Source organism: Arachis hypogaea, chromosome 7 (assembly GCF_003086295.3).
Source record: "Arachis hypogaea cultivar Tifrunner chromosome 7, arahy.Tifrunner.gnm2.J5K5, whole genome shotgun sequence".
In the NCBI taxonomy this organism is placed as follows: domain Eukaryota; kingdom Viridiplantae; phylum Streptophyta; class Magnoliopsida; order Fabales; family Fabaceae; genus Arachis; species Arachis hypogaea.
Genome location: NC_092042.1, coordinates 49,394,976 through 49,415,535, shown reverse-complemented (window position 1 = coordinate 49,415,535; position 20,560 = coordinate 49,394,976). Strand labels below are relative to the sequence as shown.

The following is a 20,560-nucleotide window of genomic DNA, read 5'->3' as shown; positions in this document are numbered from 1 at the left end:
ATGCCACTCTTATAGGTTATAAGATGTTCGTCTCTCTTTTTAAAACATGTATTTGCGATGAGAAGATCAAAGGTTGAGGAAAAGTCTAAAATAGTTTTACCCCGAAACCATGGCCTCCGTGAATACTCCCATATCCAGTCACTTCTCTCCCAACATGGCCATTTAAATCTCCTCCTAAGAAAATCTTATCTCCCAAAGGTATGTCTTGAACCAAACTCTCTAGATCCTCCCAAAATCTTATCTTGTGTTGTTCGTCCGAACCCACTTGCGGTGCATAGGCGCTAATCACATGGAAAGCATCTCCCTTCACCACAAGTTTGATAGAGATGATCCGATCTCCCACCCTCTTGACATCCACTACGTCCTTCTTCCACTGCTTATCCACAATTATTCCAACTCCATTCCTATTCTTCACCTTTCCTATATACCAAAGTTTGAAACCAGAAGTATCCAACTCCCTAGCCTTTGCACCAACCCATTTTGTTTCTTGTAGGCACATAATGTTAATCTTCCTCCTTGTCATAGTGTCCATCACCTCCATGGACTTTCCTGTTAGAGTGCCTATGTTCCATGTCCCAAATCTCAACCTTTTGTCGCTTCGACCTTTACCTTTTACTTTGTGAACTAGCTTATTTACCCTCGTCCGTTCATGAAAATGCGAGAACCCTTGCTCATTTAACACTACATCCGGACACCGATGCAGCGGCTCTTACTTTGACACCGTACTCGAGCCATACGGTGCGTTGCTTCCAAGCAACGACCTAGCTTTAGCGCAATAATGTCTTTGATTCATGTCATGGGGGTTCGACTATATTTTTATGTTGGTTGTCGAAGACCTAACACAACCCTCCTCCCTTATCCGGGTTTGGGACCGGCTATGTACCGCAAGTGTAACATAGGCGGAGTTTATTGGATAATGAATAAGAATTAGAATTATATCAATATTTTTAAAATTAATATAATTAAAATGACTAAAAATGTTTAAAATCAATATGCGTTATTAATATAATAAGATTTGATCATTTTATGATTAGAATCAAATATCCTTATCATGATTAACACGATCGGTGCCATTATCATATCATTATTATTATTATTATTATTATTATTATTATTATTATTATTATTATTATTATTATTATTATTATTATTATTATTATTATTAAAAGTATTTTCAATTGATAAATAATTGATAACTAGTTTAATAATGCATTAAATACTGATTTGATATAATTATAATGAAGATATGTTTCTAAATTAGTATAATTATGTATTATTCATTAAATATTAATTATAATATAATTATAATTAATATATTTTTTATAAAATAATTTAGAATAGAAAAAAATGCATTCATTTTGGAGGAAAAACGGAGTCACGAGAGATCGACACCTCACCTTCATTAGTTAGGGAAAAATCCAGTTTTAGTATATTAAGTAGATAGATTTTACCAACTTTATCCTTTAAGCATGTTATTGTATTACTTATAAAATTCTTATTATTTCTGTTTATATGAACTCTCTTTTTCTATTATTTATTATTTATTATTTTTTGTTAATTATTTGTTTGACATTATACATTTTTATAATTGTGATTTTTTTGTATTATTTTTTATTATCTTTTTATAATATAATTTATTAATCCTATTAGGTAAAGTAAATTAAACAAAAAATTAATCGTAAATAATAATAATAAAAACAAAAATATAACATACTAAAAAAGAGTACTAAGAGTACTGAAAATATACTATATAAAAAATATCATCAAATTTTTTTTGATTTATTTCAATCACTACCAAGGTAAATATTTAATTTTTTTATTATTCTTAGTACTCTCTAAAATTTATATTTTGTTAGTTTTGACTAAAAATATATTTTGCCAATTTTTATATGTTATTTTTATTTTAGTATATAAATATTAATTTTATTATAAAATTAATTAAATATTTAAATTAAAATGATAAGATAATATACAAAAATTATTTAAGTTGATATTTATTTTAGTAATTTTTATTTAAAAGTGATTTTGAATAGTGTAACTTAAACAACATTTATTTTATTATAATTCATTTTGATATAAAGATTGCCAAATATAAATTACTTTAACACAAACTTACTTTTCATTAAGATCAAATTTGCAAAATCAATTTTATGCAAACTCCCATTTATAAATTTTAATCCAAACACACACTACACTGTGTATAAAAATTAAACTCTACAAATAATAATTTGCTCACTAATCATTAGTGAAGTAAGATTGTTACAAATGGTTATAACTTCAGATTTTTAAATAATTAATTTTGTTGGTCTCTGTAGTTACGAGTTCAAATTCCTTTAACCCACTAAAGTTTAGTTGCGGCTTTTTTTCTACCATTTTATTCACAAAAACCCTCTTCACTTTACGGTGAAAACAAAATTCAAATTCAGCCTTTTTTAACTTGTCCAAAGTATAAATCTTATCGACTTATCCCTTCCATAGCTAAGAATACGAGAGACAATAGAACAAAACAAAGACAGATAGCGAGTGACTAGGGAAAATAACTGTGATCCCGTGAACCCAAGGGCATTTCAGTAACTCCATCCAAACACCGTGTCACCAGCACTCTAGTAATAGCGGGAAACAAGTAGTAACTACTAACTACACTGCATAGCCACAAAGGGACTTTCTCACTCTACAGACTCACTAATTTGAATTCTAAAAAACTAATAAAATTATAAAATAATAAATTAATTATTATTAAATTTATAATTTTTATCATATATAAATTTTAGGTATAGTTAATATGTACTCTTAGCACATATGATAAATTTATCATCAATAAAAAATTTTAAATATTTTTATTTATTGAATATAAAATAAATACATAAAAAATTTAAATTTTTTATATTTTTAATAAAAAAATTTATTTTATAATCTTAATATGTACCTTTAAAATACATAATAGGTAAACTTAATTTATTAAAATTTAGCTAATATATTTTTAAGACACGAATTAAAATTATATTTATAGAAAATTTTAAATATTTTTTTAATAATTACACAATAATTCCATTAAAAATCACATTTTATACAATTTTTTAATTAATAATTTTAATATATATCTTTAAAATACATATTAACTAAATTTATTTTGGCATCTTAATTAAAAAATAATTAAATATTTATTTTTTATTTTTATTTTTCTCAAAAATATAAAAATTTGACTAATAAATTATAACTCAAATAATATAATTTTTCTATACTCGTTCGCGAATTCGAAGTTCTCTATTTTTTTTTTTAAAAAAAATAAAATATGAAAACTTGAAAAGTATGGTACCATGTCACTCCACAACGCCACCATACATTTCCACATACTTTCGTTATTCTCTCTCTTCCTCACTTTCTTTATATTCCAATAATGCCCTTCGCTCCATTTCTCTCACCTCTCCTCTTCTCTCGTCTCTGGGTCTTTTCCATTCCAAGCGTCGGCAGTTTATTTTGTTGTCTTCTGAGTAACAAAACTACAAAATAAGTAACAGAACAGAGAAACAGGGGGGAGGGGGGATAAAAGAAAAAAGGAAAAAGAATATTCAACTTATTCATATATAAACATAAATAAATTATAGAAATATATTGGAATACAAAAGGGCCCTCTTCCTCTCACACTCACTCACTCAGTGTCATTGTGTCAAAGTGCATGTTTTGTTTGTATCGTGATTTGTGTGTGAGTGGGGTGCGCAGGATAAGCAGAAGGGAAGATAGAAAGAGCTAGAAATTCTATTCATATTAAAGAAAAGGGAGGTTGCTGTTTTAACAACCCATCATATACTAGTTTTTAAGGCCATTTAATTTAATTGCGCCTTTTTACTATATTCTCCTTTTTCGTTTTTGTGTAAGTGTGTTACTATAAACAATAAAAATAATTAATATTAGTAGGATATACATTTGTTTATTTTGGGGTTTTGTGGCCTCTGAGTTAGTGAATGTGAGTGTGTGAGTTAAATACCCATTTTGGGAGAATTTGATATTAAATTTGCATGCTTTTGGATTTGGAAGCTGGAATGGCTGCCAAGTTGGGAATTCACAATATTGTGCAGCTCTGCTTCTTTTTCTCCTTGCTTTTGGTGCCTTTGGTTTCTGGTGGCAGAGCCACCACCGCCACCACCGGTGGTGGAAGTGGTGGCGGCGGTTCCAGTCAGAAGCTTAATGTTCAGAACCATTTGAAGAATTTGAACAAGCCTCCTGTTAAGTCCATCAAGGTAAAGAGAAATTATAGAAGAAAAAAAAAAGAAGAATGAAAATTCGCCTTACAACTTTCTAATCTTGATTATGCATTACTGTGTTGTCATTGATATTTGCAAAATGGAGTAACTGTCGTTTAACGGAGCTTTTTTCTTTCTTATAATGTCTGTCATTGGTGGTTGTGATGGAGATTCTCTCAATAAGCTTCTTTTTTTTCAGGGTTTTGTTAAGAATTACGTAATTGGTTTAAAAAAAATGGTGTGATATTTTCCTTTTTCTTTTTTTTGGCGATTTCTAACTTATGTATTTGGTTTTGATTGAAAGCAGAGTCCTGATGGGGATATCATTGACTGTGTTCATATGTCACACCAGCCAGCTTTTGATCATCCTGACCTCAAGAATCACAAAATTCAGGCAATTAACAATCGCTTTGTTATCTTAATTCTCTTTTATTTTTCTTTTCTGCAATTCAAATCGAAATTTTCAAATGTGGGGACCGAATTATTCTGTTCCTGTTTGAATTTCAAAAAATAATGATGAGGTTTAACTTTTTTTTATGTGGTGTGCAGATGAAACCACAGAATTTCCATCCAGAAGGGAAAATTTTGGCAGACAGCAAAGTATCCTCAAGTTCCAGCCCTGTGGCTCAGCTGTGGCACCAAAACGGAAGGTGCCCGGACGGAACGATTCCAGTCCGGAGGACTAAGAAGGAAGACATATTGAGGGCAAGCTCAATTCAGCGATTTGGGAAGAAGAAGCAAAAGAGTTTTCCTCAGCCAAGTGCAAAACCTCTTCCTGATATCCTCACTCAAAGTGGTCACCAGGTATAATGCCATGTCTCCATTTCTCGTTAGTTTCTTCCATGGCTGAGCTATAGCCATGGGCTGAATTGCAGGCGAATTCTGTATTATATGCACTTCTTGAAAGCTGTTTATTTATTTGTCACTTCTATTTATTAATTTTGTTTTATGTTTTTGGAGAATTCAGCATGCAATAGTTTATGTGGAAGGAGATAAGTATTATGGAGCTAAAGCAACCATAAACGTTTGGGACCCTAGAATTCAACAACCAAATGAGTTTAGCCTCTCTCAAATGTGGATTCTTGGTGGCTCTTTTGGTCAAGATCTTAACAGTATTGAAGCAGGTTGGCAGGTAAATATTATTATTTTATTTAAATAAATTTCCCTTTTTCCATTGTTATCTTCTGCCTGCACATTTTTCTAATTCAGTAATCAGAACTCTCTTAAAACTATGATCCGATTTCTATCATTGTTTCATCTAATTTAATTTTCTATTCTTATCTTTTTCTTCTCTCTTAATCAATCAGGTTAGCCCAGATTTGTATGGAGATAATAACACAAGGCTCTTTACTTATTGGACAGTGAGTTTTCCAATTCATGCAAAACCCCATTTTCTTAATCTCTCTTGTTATTATTTTTACTATATAAATTTCTTATTTATTTCATGAAATTGATTTTTGTTTTTAATAACATGACAGAGCGATGCATATCAAGCTACTGGTTGCTACAATCTTCTCTGTTCTGGCTTTATTCAAATTAACAGTGATATAGCCCTTGGTGCTAGCATCTACCCACTTTCTAACTATGGTTCTTCCCAATATGATATTAGCATTCTGGTCTGGAAGGTACATTTACAATTTTTTTTTTTGGTTATATATAATATTATCACTTCATAATAGACATTCTGGCATGAAAATATGCCCCACTTATATTAAAATAAATTATTAAACTGTTATGTGAAGATGCATTGTTCAATTATAAATCAAGAGAATCTCTGACAATAACTCTATTATATCTGAATGCGTTGGTAATTTTGCATGTCCTTGGTTTTTATGTCCATGAATTTAATATTTTAGGCCCCCCATTTGGTGTATGTTCCATGACAAAAAAAATACGGGCTGAGACAGTAGAAAAGGACAAACTTATCCTCACAAATCACAATCCTCATATTTTAGGTAAATAGAAAGTATAGAAAAAAATGTCATTTTTTAAAATACAGGAATAATTGCTTCATAACACAATTTTATTGTGAACTAAAAAATTGGAGATATCATAATATATACTATTTTTAACGGGCATATTAAAAGGGTTGGTGTTCAATTTCTTTCCCCAAAATACCCTTCATTATAAAAAAAATTGTTATTTTGAAAATTTGAACCCAAAATCTTTTAGTTAAAATATAAATCACACATCATCTCAACTAATTTAATATTTTTTATTTTTATACACATTAAATAAATAAGAGAGTGAATCAATACCCAGGAGGCCAGGAACTTGTCTATTGTTACACAAGTAGAAATAAAAACATAATTTTTCTTTATAGTTTCCAAAAGAAAGGCCTATAGAGTTATAGTACCATATGATGTTTCTTTACAAGGGTAAAAACTATTGTGTAGGACCCAAAAGAAGGGAACTGGTGGATGCAATTTGGGAACAACCATGTTCTTGGGTACTGGCCAGCATCTTTATTTTCTTACCTCTCAGACAGTGCCTCAATGATTGAATGGGGGGGAGAAGTTGTGAATTCTGAGTCTGATGGCCAACATACTTCAACACAAATGGGGAGTGGCCATTTCCCTGATGAAGGTTTTGGCAAAGCAAGTTACTTCAAGAACATTCAGGTTGTCGACGGCGAAAACAAGCTTAGAGCTCCAAAGGACCTAGGCATTTACACCGAGCAAGATAGCTGCTATAATGTTAAAACTGGTAATGCTGATGATTGGGGCAATTACTTCTACTATGGTGGTCCTGGAAGAAACCCCAACTGCCCTTAGTCTGCGAAGACGCTGACTAAGGACCTGTTTGGTTTGTGAAAACGTTTTGTTTTCGTTATTTTCTGTTTTTAAAATTTTGTGAACGAAAAAATAAATCGGAAAATGAGATTTTATTGGTTTTTACTAGTTTTATTTTTTCTTCACAAAATTATTGAAAATAGAAGATATTGGAAATAAAACAGATGAATTTTCACTGATCAAATAGGCTCCAAGGAAAGAAAAGAAGAAAAATAACTGAAGAAAAAACAAAAAAACTAATGTTCATTTTATCTGGTATAGGTTGTATCTTGTGCTAGTTCTTGTTAGGTTTTGGTCCATTATGAAGCTATTATTCTCCTTTTAAGGTCTCCAATAAATTGTTGGAGAAAAAAGGTTGGTGGCTTACTGGCTTTCTAGATTTACAGGGATCAAGTTTTCTTTCATTTTTCTTTTTATTTTTATTTTTTGACCTTTTTTCTTGTTCATATATAAATATGTGCCGTTTCTTGGTTTGCTCTTCTCTCTAGAGCTGCGAAAAGTTGAGGGTGGTGTTGTGAATGTGAACAGAATATTCCTAGTATGGTGACAAGTGAGTTCAAGGTTTCTATGTATTTATTATTATTTTATTACGGTGCTTGATTTGTTGAAAAACAAATTGTCTTAATAATAAGATATGTATAAAACCATTTATGTATGTTATGCTCTTGCTGGTTACATTACTGGTCGGTGGCTCTTTATTTTTATCTTCAAAATTTTATTTATTTATTTTGTGATGGAAATTAACAAAGTATATGGTATGCTCTTGCACATGTTGTGAAACATGGCCAACCAAATTAAGGCACTTCACATCTTTTATGAATATAGCACTATTATTGGAAATTAATCATATAATGACGGAGCTTAAATAAAACAAAATCAAAGATGAGCACTAAGCTTTATGTTATTGCGATGCTTGTAATGTATATGCTGGACCCATGTGAGATTCAATCAATGGTATGGTATGTTGGTTTGGCATCCTAGCGTTTTCTTTCATAAAAGCCTCTAATATGGTTGGTTAAACCATCACCTCTCCTTTATCACTTGGTATTAAAATATTTATTAATATAATATTTGTTTTTCTTTGTGGATTTTAACCTTTTAAAAAGAAAGACTTACAATTTTACAAATGTATAAAGTATGTGAAAAGATTTGTGACTTTAAGCATTGTTTGTCTCTTAGCTTCATTCATATAAAAAATTTCATTTCTTAGAGGGGAAATAAATTAATAAAGAAAACTTTAATATGTTCATTTTACACAGAAGTGACATCCAGCACCTTGTGAGCTGTGAGGAATCCATCTTAGCAGAAATTAGTGATAGATAATAGATGATATAAATATCTGAATATTTTATTTTATATATAATTTAAATTCATTTTTCAAAATAATTGTTAAACACACACATTTTAATAAGAAAGTAATTAATGAATTTTAACAAACTTTAAAACTTTATAAATAGACAAACATATCTAACTAAACTCGCAATCTGTATTATTATTCCACTTTTTTGTTTATTCAATGTATTTAATAAGAATAAATATAGTATTAATTAAGATGGATGGATATTTAAGTCTCATAATAAATTAGTAGTCATATTTTAAAGTGTTCAGAAGGTATAAAAAAAATTTAACTATTTTAGATCCTAAAAACACATTTTAAGATTATAAATTGAGAAAGTTCATATTAAAAATTCAAAAAGTCTAAATTTTCAATGCATTTATTTTATATTTATTACAAGAAAAGATTTAAAATTTTTTATATAAGATGCCACTCGTACGGGTTGTAAGAGGGATCGGGGACTGGCCGGTCTTAATGGCAACGGGTCGGACTCTTGGAGCAACTGACGCCCAAGTCAAAATGGATCTTAGAGGTAGATGAGGGTTGAGAGTATGTGACGTACCTGAGGGAGCACTTGACTCCCTTTATATAGTTTGAGTTTGTTATCTTATCTTATCTTATCTTATTGGCTAAGATAAGAGAAGTGTTTGAATTTGAATATTGGTTAGGGATTTATGGTTAGTGGATCAGTTTGGACCGCGGTGGTGGCCTGAGCCCAAGAAACTAAGTCGTAACTTGCTCTGATAGGGAACCTAGGGGTCGAGTCCGGAATAGTTGCCCCTGGAGCGAGAGAGGTGCTTGCTTATTCTCGTCGCTGGAGGAGTTCGTTTCGCCGTGTGGCCGCGAGCCTGGCTCAGGGGATGGTGTACCATCCATGGTTTATGGTGGAGGTCGAGAGTCCGTGAGGGGTTTGAGTCCTCCTTCATCTGATCGTTTTCATTTTTCGAAGGGGTGTCCCGTCAGTTGCGTTTTCTTAGGCGTCATAATAGCGCTTAAATGTGAGGGAGGAGTTTTCCCCATTTTGTCCTTGCATTTTTATATTTTTCAATTTGGAAAGTTTCGAGGCCTTTTATTTTCCTTTGTTACAACCGTTCCCTCTTCTTTCTCCTAGTCATCTCCTTTATGTCTTTATGCAACCATTTCTGCAACTTTTCCTTTGACACTGCATTCGTCTGGATTGTTGGTTTCTACTTGTGCTATTTCTGTCCTTCGCGCCTGTCACAATTCCTACTTTCAACTTCTGAAAACCAGGTTGGTGCCTTCGTTACTCTGTGCTTCCCCTTTTTGTTTTATTTCATTTATGTGTTTTTCATTTGCTTGTTTCTTTGCATTTCCTTTTTGGTTTGTTATTTTTGTGGATATTCCTGCATTTAGTGGTGGGGGAATGCTAATAAAGACTGTTGCGTCTTAATGTGGTTTCAGGGATTCAATGGGATTTGGTAATTTGTTTGATTGTAGTTTCAGATATAGGTAGGAATTTTTCTATGGTTTAATTACTCTGCAGGTCCCTATAGTTTCACCAAATTTTCAATTAGATCCCTATACCTTTTTTCTTTTCAATTGGATCCCTATACGTTATTGTTTTTTCAATTTAGTCCCTCTTAACGTTAAACGTCAAAAAAACGTTAATAAATTATAAAATTACTTATATACCCCTGTTGGTTCTAACTTCTTATTTCTCATATATTTCTCTTTTTCAATGTTTTCATTTCTTCTCAATTTTCTTTTTGAACCAACCTATAGTAAAATTCAAATGCTCCATCACTACATAAAAAAATGAAAAAGAACCCTCAGAAACCAACATCATCGCAGCAATAACAATCAATATTCAACAAAATTCATAACCCGCACAAAATTTAACAAAATTCATAACAGGCAAAAATTAAGAAATCAATTCAAACAAAATTCAGAAATTCAAAATGAAAAACTCCTGCATATATATCTTCCTCCAAGGGCTTCTTAGGCAAATAGTATATTAGAGGCTCTGCTTTAGTCCTGGAAAAATGCATGCCACATTCAATAAAAAAAAAGCCAAAAATGATCAAAGAAAAATTCATATGTCTACCTAAAGGGAAGATAGCGATTTGTGAGAGAGGGATTTGTCCAAGAGAGCAAATGGGTCATGTGGTGAAAAATTTAGGTAGGGTTGGAATGATTCTCACCAACACTGAAACATGCGGAGAGGAAAGATGGTAAAAAATCTCAAAAATTATGTCTTAATAAACAAAAATGCCACCGCAACTTTTTTATTTCTTGGAACAAGGTTAGGGATTAGGCCTTCACCTTTAGTAGTAGCATCTTCATCAAGAGAGCCTAATTTCCTCTCACTTGAAGTTTTGAAGCCAGATTTGGTTGCTCCTGGTGTGAATATTCTTGTTGCTTGGAGTGAAGATGTTGGTCCATTAGGGTTGAGGGTGAAGTTCAGCATAGTTTCTGGAACCTCAATGTCAAGCCCTCATGTGAGTGGTGTAGCTGCATTGATTAAGGCTAAGCATCCTCAATGGAGTCCAGCAGCTATAAAATCTGCACTGATGACAATAGCTTATGTTGTTGACAACACCATGAAGCCTCTGAAAGATGTATCAAATGCTGAAAAGCCTTCAAGTCCTTATGATCATGGTGCCAGTCATATTAACCCCACAAAAGCACTAGACCCAAGTTTAGTCTATGATATCAAGCCACAAGATTACCTTGATTTTCTATGCACTCAGAATCTAACTCCAAACCAGTTAGGTGTCTTTGGCAAATACGCAAACAGGTCATGTGCATATTCTCTAGCTAGCCCTGGTGACTTAAACTACCCTGCAATTTCATTGGTGTTTGCTGAGAATAAATCTATTTCAGTTATGAAGTTCATAGACCTTATAAATTTGTTTAGTCTTTTATGATGCTCACTCCATCGAAGAAATAGCAACTCCTTAGCAGCCACATGTTGTTGCAGAGCCAATCCAGAAAGCAAGACGAAGTTGAACAGCGGTGTGACAAGGCGATTCGTGGCGAGGCGATACAATGGGCAAGGCAAACAAACGGAGCAGAGCACCCGAGGATGACGCAGACGGACGATGACCACCCAGCGATGGACAAGGACGACGCCACGGAAGACGGCAGCAGAGTGCGATAGAGGAGAAACCCAATTCGAAGCATATGAAACTAAGTCAGGGCTGGTCATGTTCTCTAATTTGGGGAACAAAATGCAAAGGGTATTATTGGTATTTTAAAAAAATGGTGGAGATCTCAATTAAGCACTGTAACTCAATTAGGAGAATATTCCATTTTTAACCGAATATTCTATTATTTTAAACAAATTTGTCACGGTAGGGACTAAATTAAAAAAAATTAACGTATAGGGATCCAATTGAAAAAAAAAATATAGGGACCTAATTGAAAATTTGGTGAAACTATAGGGACCTGCAGAGTAATTAAACCTTTTTCTATTTATGTGTTTTCTAGGTAGTGGGCTGACAGTGAAAAAGTTCTAATTTGGATATAGGTATGGTGCGCCAGAGGGGAGTTCAAGGGAACCCGGGTCCTATCTTCCCAGTGGGGGGTGTGCCAAATTGTTACCACTGGGTAACGTTTAATGTTTCCGGCACACCCTCTCAGTTGGATGAGGAGACCTCCAGAGGCTCCGTGATGAAAGGGCCGTGTTAGACGGTGAGGCGGCGGGACGGTACGAATTGGCGCTTGCCGATGAAAAATGAAAGGGTTTGCTATCTTAACGTGCATTTCCCTCATGTCCCGGGCTGGATTTGGGTGCATGAGCCTCTTTTTTACTATGTTATTGGTTCGTCTACCCTTTTTCGAGTTCCAGGTATCTCTCCTAAGTTGGGTTTCTGCAGTGCTGTCTCAACTGCATTCGAACAGCTGGGCGGCTATTCGAACTTTTGAGCTGGTTTGTAATTTTTAGAGTTGTCAGCTCGGGTCGAAGTTTTCTTGTTTTTCTTCTTATTGACCATCCTGCATAAGGAGGGAAAACATAGGAAATGGTATATTTCTTTCCAAGCCCAAACAAACCGCCGACTCTTCAACCTGTTCGAGGACTAGTTTTATGGGTTCAAGTCAGAGTACTTCAAGTTCCGACCAGTCGAGGGTTGTCACCCTTTTTGGTTGTTGCTAGAGGGGGGAGCACCGGATTTGTCCGTATTGGAATTTGGTGTCGGGGCTTCCTACATGACGAGGGTGGCCTATGAGGGACTGGCTTTCGAAAACAAAGAGATTGCCAATGTCCTGTTGGCTCTCTTCGAGAATCGGCCTCTGAATCCTTGTGACGTGATGGGGGATCCCAAGGCGGGTAGATCTCACATTGGTAGGTTTTTCTCATTTCTCTATGTTTGAGTGTTTTGTATTCCGATTATGTAGCTTATTTAATTTCCTATTTCTCATGCCTTGCAGTTGGGATGGCTAGTGGGCTGACAACTTTACAGCGCTTGAAACTTCCTTTTGTGGAGACTCCAGAGGCTGGAGTCGAGGGGTCCTCTCAGTCAACCCCTTCGACGGCTTCTGTCCCGAGCTCTCAGACGGTCTCGTAAGAAATCGTCTAGAAGGGGGTTACCGGGGACAATGAGCTTCTGGAGATTCCGATCCCGAAGCTTGATCAGAAACATACGAGGCCAGAGGGAGATCATCATGAGGGGTTAGTGCAGGCATGGTCATTCCATGTGTAATGGATAGGTTTTTCCATGCTCCCGATTTTATCGACCGACATTTGCTGCCTAGTACCGACGAGTTCTTCAAGGATTGCTTCCTTTCGGGCCAAGCCAAGTCTGTCTACCGTGCCCTTCTTCGATCCGCAGCTATTATCCAAAAAGCCGAGTCAGCGCTTTTACAAACCTTCCGTTTGGATGGGAAGCTTTGGCAGGCTCAGGCGAATATGATCGTTCTGAACGGGCAGTTGGAGGCAGCTGAGGTCGCTTGGGCAAAGGCAGCCAAGGATGCCGAGGACGCTAGCGCTGAGATAGTGAGGTTGTTAAAGCGAGAGACCGAGTTGTCGATCTAGGTCGCTAGGGCCCAGAAGCTGGCTGCCGACGTTGAGGCCGCGACTGTTCTACCCGTTCAAAGGCAACGGCGGCGAAGGCTGAGGTGGAAACTTTGAAGAAGCGAAATGCCAGCCTTTTGGCTAATGCTCGGGCGACCCTCAAGGCTACCGATGATGCATTGAAGGCGCAAGTCTTGGTTCTGGCCCCGAGTTTGGATGTGTTTGTAATGGGAGCTTTCCAGACTGTAAAGGATGGCCAAATCGTGGTTTGGAGTAGCCTGTGTCTGATTTTATATTTTATTTGAGAAGTTTATTGGCCGTGTCTTTGGTGTTATACTCTTTTTTATTGAAACAATTTTAATTTTTCTGTCTTTGTAAGCCATTTTTTCAACTTGTTGAACAATGTTTTGGATGGCCTCTTGGTGGGCTTAGTTTACTTATGTATAAATAGTAGGCCTTTTTGGTGAGCCATTTTCGATACTTGTGTTTATTTTCTTGTTTTTTGGATATACGTGTGCTGGTCTCAGGGATGATTGGACCTTGGGGGTAGCCGTTTACTTATGGCGTTGGTTCAGCGAGAACATGAAAAAAATAGTTTTAAAAGGAAAATGTAAGCATGATTTTATTAAGGGTTGGGCCTCATTAAAACCTCTCGTTAGAGAAAGAAAGAGTGTCCGACAAGGAAAACAAAGGTAGCGATAAATGAAAAAGGAAAAAGCTAATGGAAAAGAAAAGAAAAAAAAGAGAAAAAAAATCAGAGCATGACTTTAATTTTCTCGAGGTACCATCTTGGCTTATGTGTAGTATTGTCGTATGTTCGCGGCATTCCATGATTTCGGTAACTCGGTCCATTTAGCTGTTCGAGCTTATAAACTCCTTTTCCGATTACGGTTTTTACTCAGTATAGCCCCTCTCAGTTAGGTGTGAGCTTTCCTTCCCCCGGGGTGGGGAGCCAATGTCGTTGCATTGTAAGACGAGGTCTCTTGGTCTGAAGTCTCGCATCACTACGCTGCGATTATACCTTAGGCTTACCCTTTGTTTTAGGGCGAGTTCCCACAGGTGTTCTATGCTTTTGACTTCGTCTGTGAGGTCCTTCTCAGCGCTCTTGTCGTCTCCTCCCACGGTCTTCCGTGGGCTAGGATCCCCGACCTATACCAAAATGATGGCTTCAAAGCCGTACGTTAATCTAGAAGGGGGTTTCTCTGGTTGAGATTTGAGGGAACGTTCGGTATGACCAGAGAATGGATCCAAGTTCGTCAGCCCATAGACCTTTGGCCTCGTCTAGTCATTTCTTGAGACCTTTCATGATGATCTTATTGGTCGATTCTACTTGGCCGTTGGTTTGCGGATGTTCTGTCAAACTGAACCGTTGGGAGTTGCTGAGTCCTTTCAAGAACTCTTTAAATCATTTGTCCGTAAATTGGGTCCTATTGTTTGAGATTACAATCTCGGGAATTCCAAAGCAGGTTATGACTTGCCTTTAGAGAACTTCCAGCATTGGGTGGCCGTGATGGTGTCTAATGCCTAGGTTTCGATCTATTTTGTGTAATAGTCGATGGCGACTATAAGATATCGAAGTTGCCCAGGAGCTGTGGGGAAGGTCCTACGAGGTCGATTCCCTAGGTTCCGAAGGGCCGATCTGCCATTATTATGCTGAGCTGGTGTGGAGCTGCTTGGTGGAGGTCGACGTTGGCTTGCCATTTTGGACAACTTCTGACTAGTTGGAGGGAATCTCTAATGAAAGTAGGCCAGAAGTATCCGGCTTGGATGACCTTTTGGGTTAGGGTCTTTTCCCCAACGTGATGGCCATAGCATCCTTTGTGAATTTCACAAAGTATGTATTCCGTTTCACCCGGTTCTATACATTTGAGGAGGGGTTGTGATAGTCTTCATTTGTATAGTTGTCTGGTTATTGTGGTGTATTTAGGGGCTTCTCGCTTTACATGCTTCACGTACTTCAGATCCTTGGGTAGGCTTTTGTCGGTGTGGTATTGGAGGATTGGGAAGGTCCAAGAGTGCTGGTCTAATACGGTGAGGTTTGTCGTGGTCACGGTCATGACTATTGCTGTTCTGACGACTTCTTTGATGAGTGATCTATGTGCCATGTAAGGTCCCACATCGGTTGGGAAGGGGAACGAAGCATGCCTTATAAGGGTGTGGATACCTCTCCCTAGCATGACGCGTTTTAACGAGTGAGTGTGGGGGGCTTCGGCTATCATTCCTATCGTTAAAGGTAAAACTGTGGGGCCTTGTGTGCCAAAGCGAACAATATCGTACTAGCGGGTGGTTTGGACTGTTACAGATGGTATCAGAGCCGGAGCTCGGATCGATGTGCCAGCGAGGGCGCTGGGCTCCCTTAGGGGGGTGGATTGTACGGTCCCACATCAATTAGGGAGGGGAATGAAGCATGCCTTATAAGGGTGTGGATACCTCTCCTTAGCTTGACGTGTTTTGACGAGTGAGTGTGGGGGGTTTCGGCTATCATCCCTATCGTCAAAGGCAAAACCGTGAGGCCTTGTGTGCCAAAGCAGACAATATCGTGCTATCGGTTGGGGAGGGGAACAAAGCATGCCTTATAAGGGTGTGGATACCTCTCCCTATCATAACGCTTTTTGACGAGTGAGTGTGGAGGGCTTCGGCTATCATCCCTATCGTTAAAGGCAAAACCGTGAGGCCTTGTGTGCCAAAGCGGACAATATCGTGCTAACGGGTGGTTTGGGCTGTTACATGCCAGGACCGACTTGGTACTTGCAAGTTTGTAAAGGAGGTCAGCTCTTGCATTCTATTCTCTTGAAAATATGTTGGATGGTCACTTCGTGGAACTCCGATGTTAACTCCTTAACTTTGGATAAGTACTGTTGTAATAAGGGGTCCCGTGTTTGGTAGTCCCCATTTATTTGGGAGTTGACTACATGGGAGTCGTTGTAGACTTCCAGCATTTTTGCACCGACTTTTTGGCCAGTGCCAGTCCGGCTAAACAGGCTTCGTATTCGGCCTGGTTATTTGAGATCGGGAACTCGTATCGAATGGATTATTTGATTGCAATCCCGTTCTCATTTTCTAGTATTATTCCTACTTTCCCGAGTTGGTGTTTGACGAGCCGTCAATGTGGAGCTTCCATATTTCTGTGGGTTCACTCCCCGGGGTCATTTCGGCTATGAAGTTGGCCATAGCCTGGAATTTATCACTTTTCTGGGTTCAAACTTAATCTCGTATTGCGATAGCTCAACCGACCCGGTGACCATCCCTCCTGCGAGGTCTGGTTTCTATAGCACTTGCCTCACGGTATAATCCGTCCGGACTGTGATGAGGTGGCCTTAAAAGCATTGTCGAAGGCGTCAAGATGCTGTGAGTAGTGCAAAGGCAATTTTTTTGAGTTTGGAGTATCGTGTCTCAGCATTTTGGAAGACTTTACTTATGAAGTATACGAGACTCTGCATCCTTTGCTCATCTTCTCAAATGAGCGTTGCAACTAGCGATTCGTCCGTTATGGCTAGGTAGAGGTAAAGTGTTTCTCCTGTTCTTGGTTTTGAGAGTATGGGGGCTCCGCCAGTACTTTTTTGAAGTGCTGGAAGGCCTCTTCACATTCGGGTTCCCATTTGAAGCTTATGCCCTTTTTCATAAGTTTGAAAAAAGGGATGGCTTTTTGGGCTGAGGCTCCGAGGAAGCGAGAAAGGACGACAACTCTGTTAGTCTTTAGACTTCTTTAAGGTTTGCGAGACTGCTCATCTCAAGGATAGCCTTACACTTTTCTGGGTTTGCCTTGACTCCTTGTTTTGTAATCATAAAGCCCGGGAATGTCCCGGCCTCTATCCCGAAGGTGCACTTAGTCGGATTGAGGCACACTTGGTGTTTCCTTTGTGTACCCAGTATGAGCTTTAGGTTGTCAATGAGTTCCTCACCGGCTTGTGTTTTGGCTAATATGCCGTTGATGTTGACCTCCAGTTTGGTTCCCGAGAGATCTTTAAAAATCTTAGTGACGAGTTGTTGGTAGGTAGCCCTGGCATTTTTCAATCCAAGGGCATGAATGTATAGTAGTACGTGCCTTCGGGGGTCACAAAAGTTGTTTTCTCCTTGTCAGGTCAGTGCATTGGTATCTACCCAGAGTATGTGTCCCTGAAGTAGAGGTACTGGTGTCCCAAGGTAGTGTCTACTAGTCCATCAATGTTTGGCAGAGGGAAGGCGTCTTTTGGACAAGATTTGTTCAAGTCCATGTAGTCAACGGACATTCGCCATTTGTTGTTTACTTTTTTTACTAGAACAATGTTGACCAGTCAGGCATATAAGGGAGTTCTCGGACGTAGCCTTCTTTGAGTAGGCTCTTGACTTGCTTTCTGACCTCGGATGCTCAGTCTGTAGACATCTTTCTTCTTCTTTGTGCTACTAGCTTGGCCTTGAGGTCTACGGATAGTCAATGGGACATTAATTTCGGGTCTATCCCCGGAATATCGGCTAGGGTGAAGGCGAATAGGACTCTGTTTTACCTTAGGAGCTCCACGAGTTCACCCTTTAGGCTAAAGGGTAAGTTTTTATTGATGAATGTGAATTCCTCCTTGGTCTATCCTATCTGTAACTTTTCCATGTCTCCTTTCGATTTTGGTCTTGGCTGGTCGTCTTGTCGTGCGTCAAAGTCAGCTAAGAAGATCCTTGCCGCCTCTCGGGATCATTTCCAGAGAGCTAGACTGGTGTTGTCTCACTCTACCCCGACTTCACAGTCATCGTGTATGGTGTTGATGGTGCCGTTGTTAGCTTGGAACTTTATGATGAGAAAGTTGGTGAATATGACAGCGGACAGGTCATTAATCTTCTTCCTCCCTATGATAATGTTGTAGGCAGTGGAATCTTTGAAGACCACGAATTCAAAGAGCATGATTTTTCTCTGGGTTCCGGTTTTGATGGTTACTGGTAACACTATGGAACCGTCCGGTTTGAGAAAGTTGCCCCGAGTCCAGTCACCCTATTGTGATAGCTTTGTAGATTTTCATTTCAAACGCCTAGCTTATCGATGGCTCCTTTGAAGAGGATGTTAGAGTCAGCTCCGATGTCAACCAATATTCATTTCACCAGTTCTGTCCCAGCCCTTGCTGAGATGACAAAGGGGTGTGTTCCGCCGAGGTGCCGTGCTGGCAATCATCGCGGGAGAACATAATTGCTGCTGGAAAAGAAGAGGTTCATGCTTGGTTCTTGACAGCTAGGACTCTCAAATCCTTTTTCAGTGCTGATTTTGACTTTTTCAGTGCGTCTTTTTCTGTGATTACGTTTAGTATTAGGTGGGATCAGCCTCCAAGCTTTCTTGGGGTGCCTGTCGTATCATCCTAAGATTGCGTCCTTCCCGTTTTGGCAATCTTTTTCTTTCAGTTTTCCTAGATTCTCAGATGATTTTGGCGATCTTTCTCTTTCTATTTCCATTGAGGTATGGCGACTTCAGAAACGTGCCAGTGGTGCCACTCTCCTCCAGAATCCATTAGTCATTGCCTTTGAGAATGTGTTTTTGCTAATCATATTTGGTTGTTACTGGGGTTCACTAGGTTCCATTACTTCTAGTCTCATAACTTCTCAAAATGGGTTCAAGCAGGTTGCAATCTTAGTGATCACTGTGACTTTGTGGTGACTCTTTGAGCAGTTTGGTTAGACCGTAATAAACATATTTTTAATTTCAGAAATAGTTTTGCAGCAGAAGTAGCTTTACGGGCTCGGCTATTGGTGGAAGATATTCGGGTGGCTGAGCATTTTCTTCCCTGTCACTGAAAATTTTGGGCTGCATCTTCAGGAGTTGACCAGAGGATGGATTTCTAAAACTAAACTGCGATCGAAGGATTCCGGTAAAGCTGGGTATGGGTTTGTGATAAGGAATAGTGGTAGAGAGTGGGTGATAAGGGGTTTGGGATAGTGACCAGGGGTCAAACATTGGTGTAGAGTTCTAGAGGTGTATGGCATGGCCTTTGTGTGACTTATGATTTAGGCTGCAAGTTCTTTGTTTGTGAGACATTCTCGTCGGAAGTTTATTCCATTATATCTGACTAGAGAGCTCTTGGAGATCATGCTCAGAAAGAATTGATAGATCATATCGTTGAGTTAAAATTTTGATGAAACTTGACCTTCCTTTTGAGCTTACAGATCATATGGCTAACCAAATAACAAACTATTTGACTAATATAAACATGGAGCTTTGCTTGGTGTGAATGAGATGATTTGGACAGCTCCTCCAAATTTCTTGCAAACGATTTTACAAAACGATCTTTTACTTTTTCTTTTGGTGTTTCTGTTTTTGTTTTTTTCTTTTTTTTTGTTCATTTTACTATTAAAAAAAACACACATGTAATTTAATAATTATTGAATTATCATTTTTAAATTATGAATGCTATTGGATTAATATCATGATATTGAAACATGAAATAATTTTAAAATGTAAAGAAGGGGTAGCTAATATAGTGTTAGTTTGTATTGTTTTTTTAGTGAAAAAAAAGTATATTTTTAAAAATTAAAGTACTTTTATTCAATTTAAACTCTATTTGGATATATCTTTAAAAAAAACATTTTATTAAAACAAACAAATTATTTATTTTTCCTAAAAATTAATAACATTTTTTTTTTAAAAAATAAAGACATTTTTAATACTTATTTTTTTTAAAATCTATCTAAATATAAAATAATTTTTATTTGTTAATTTTTTTAAAATAAAAAATAATTTTTTTTAAAAGTCAATTCAAATTCACTCGTATTTCATTAAGATCGAGCACTGTTGCTAATCAAGAAAGCAGACTTGTAAATCTGCCCTTTTTAATTTCGTAAGGTTGACTGATTACATCGTCGAGCTAACCAAACAGAATGTACACTTTTTTGATAACTACTGGCAATGCTTGTTTTTCTTTATCAATAATGAGTTTTCTTTTAGCTTATTTATATATTTATCTTTTAAGTGGTCATGAAGCATAGGCTTATCTATTATAAATGCGTGGAGAAACTTTAAAATTTCCGAACCACCAGTTATGTTCGCCGCTCATTCAGGTTACTACAAGATAGGAGGAATTAGTCACCGTGCTATATATACGGTGGATACCCTGATTGTAAAACAAAAAAAGGTTACAATCATTAGTTAATAGATTAAATCGCCAACAATAATCTAGACTAAGACTCAAGATAATAGTTTTTTCCCCCTATAATTAGAAGCTAGAAATTATAATTCCAACAAGATATAAAGCAATTATTTGCTTTT

The 20,560-nt window shown here is 37.0% G+C and overlaps 2 protein-coding genes across 2 annotated transcripts; both read left to right on the top strand.

The window, feature by feature from the left end:
* Positions 1 to 3,327: 3,327 nt before the first annotated feature.
* On the top strand, positions 3,328 to 7,688 carry LOC112703032 (protein neprosin). Its single transcript, XM_025754328.3, has 7 exons — positions 3,328 to 4,238; positions 4,549 to 4,635; positions 4,791 to 5,045; positions 5,209 to 5,373; positions 5,549 to 5,602; positions 5,720 to 5,866; positions 6,638 to 7,688. The coding sequence occupies exons 1-7, from the start codon at positions 4,017 to 4,019 to the stop codon at positions 7,013 to 7,015; spliced, it is 1,308 nt and encodes a 435-aa protein (XP_025610113.1). The 5' UTR covers positions 3,328 to 4,016; the 3' UTR covers positions 7,016 to 7,688.
* A 2,855-nt stretch (positions 7,689 to 10,543) lies between these two features.
* Positions 10,544 to 11,490, top strand: LOC140174358 (subtilisin-like protease SBT1.3). Its single transcript, XM_072198803.1, has 2 exons — positions 10,544 to 11,212; positions 11,311 to 11,490. Exons 1-2 carry the CDS (start codon positions 10,544 to 10,546, stop codon positions 11,488 to 11,490), a joined length of 849 nt encoding a protein of 282 aa, XP_072054904.1.
* Positions 11,491 to 20,560: the final 9,070 nt, after the last annotated feature.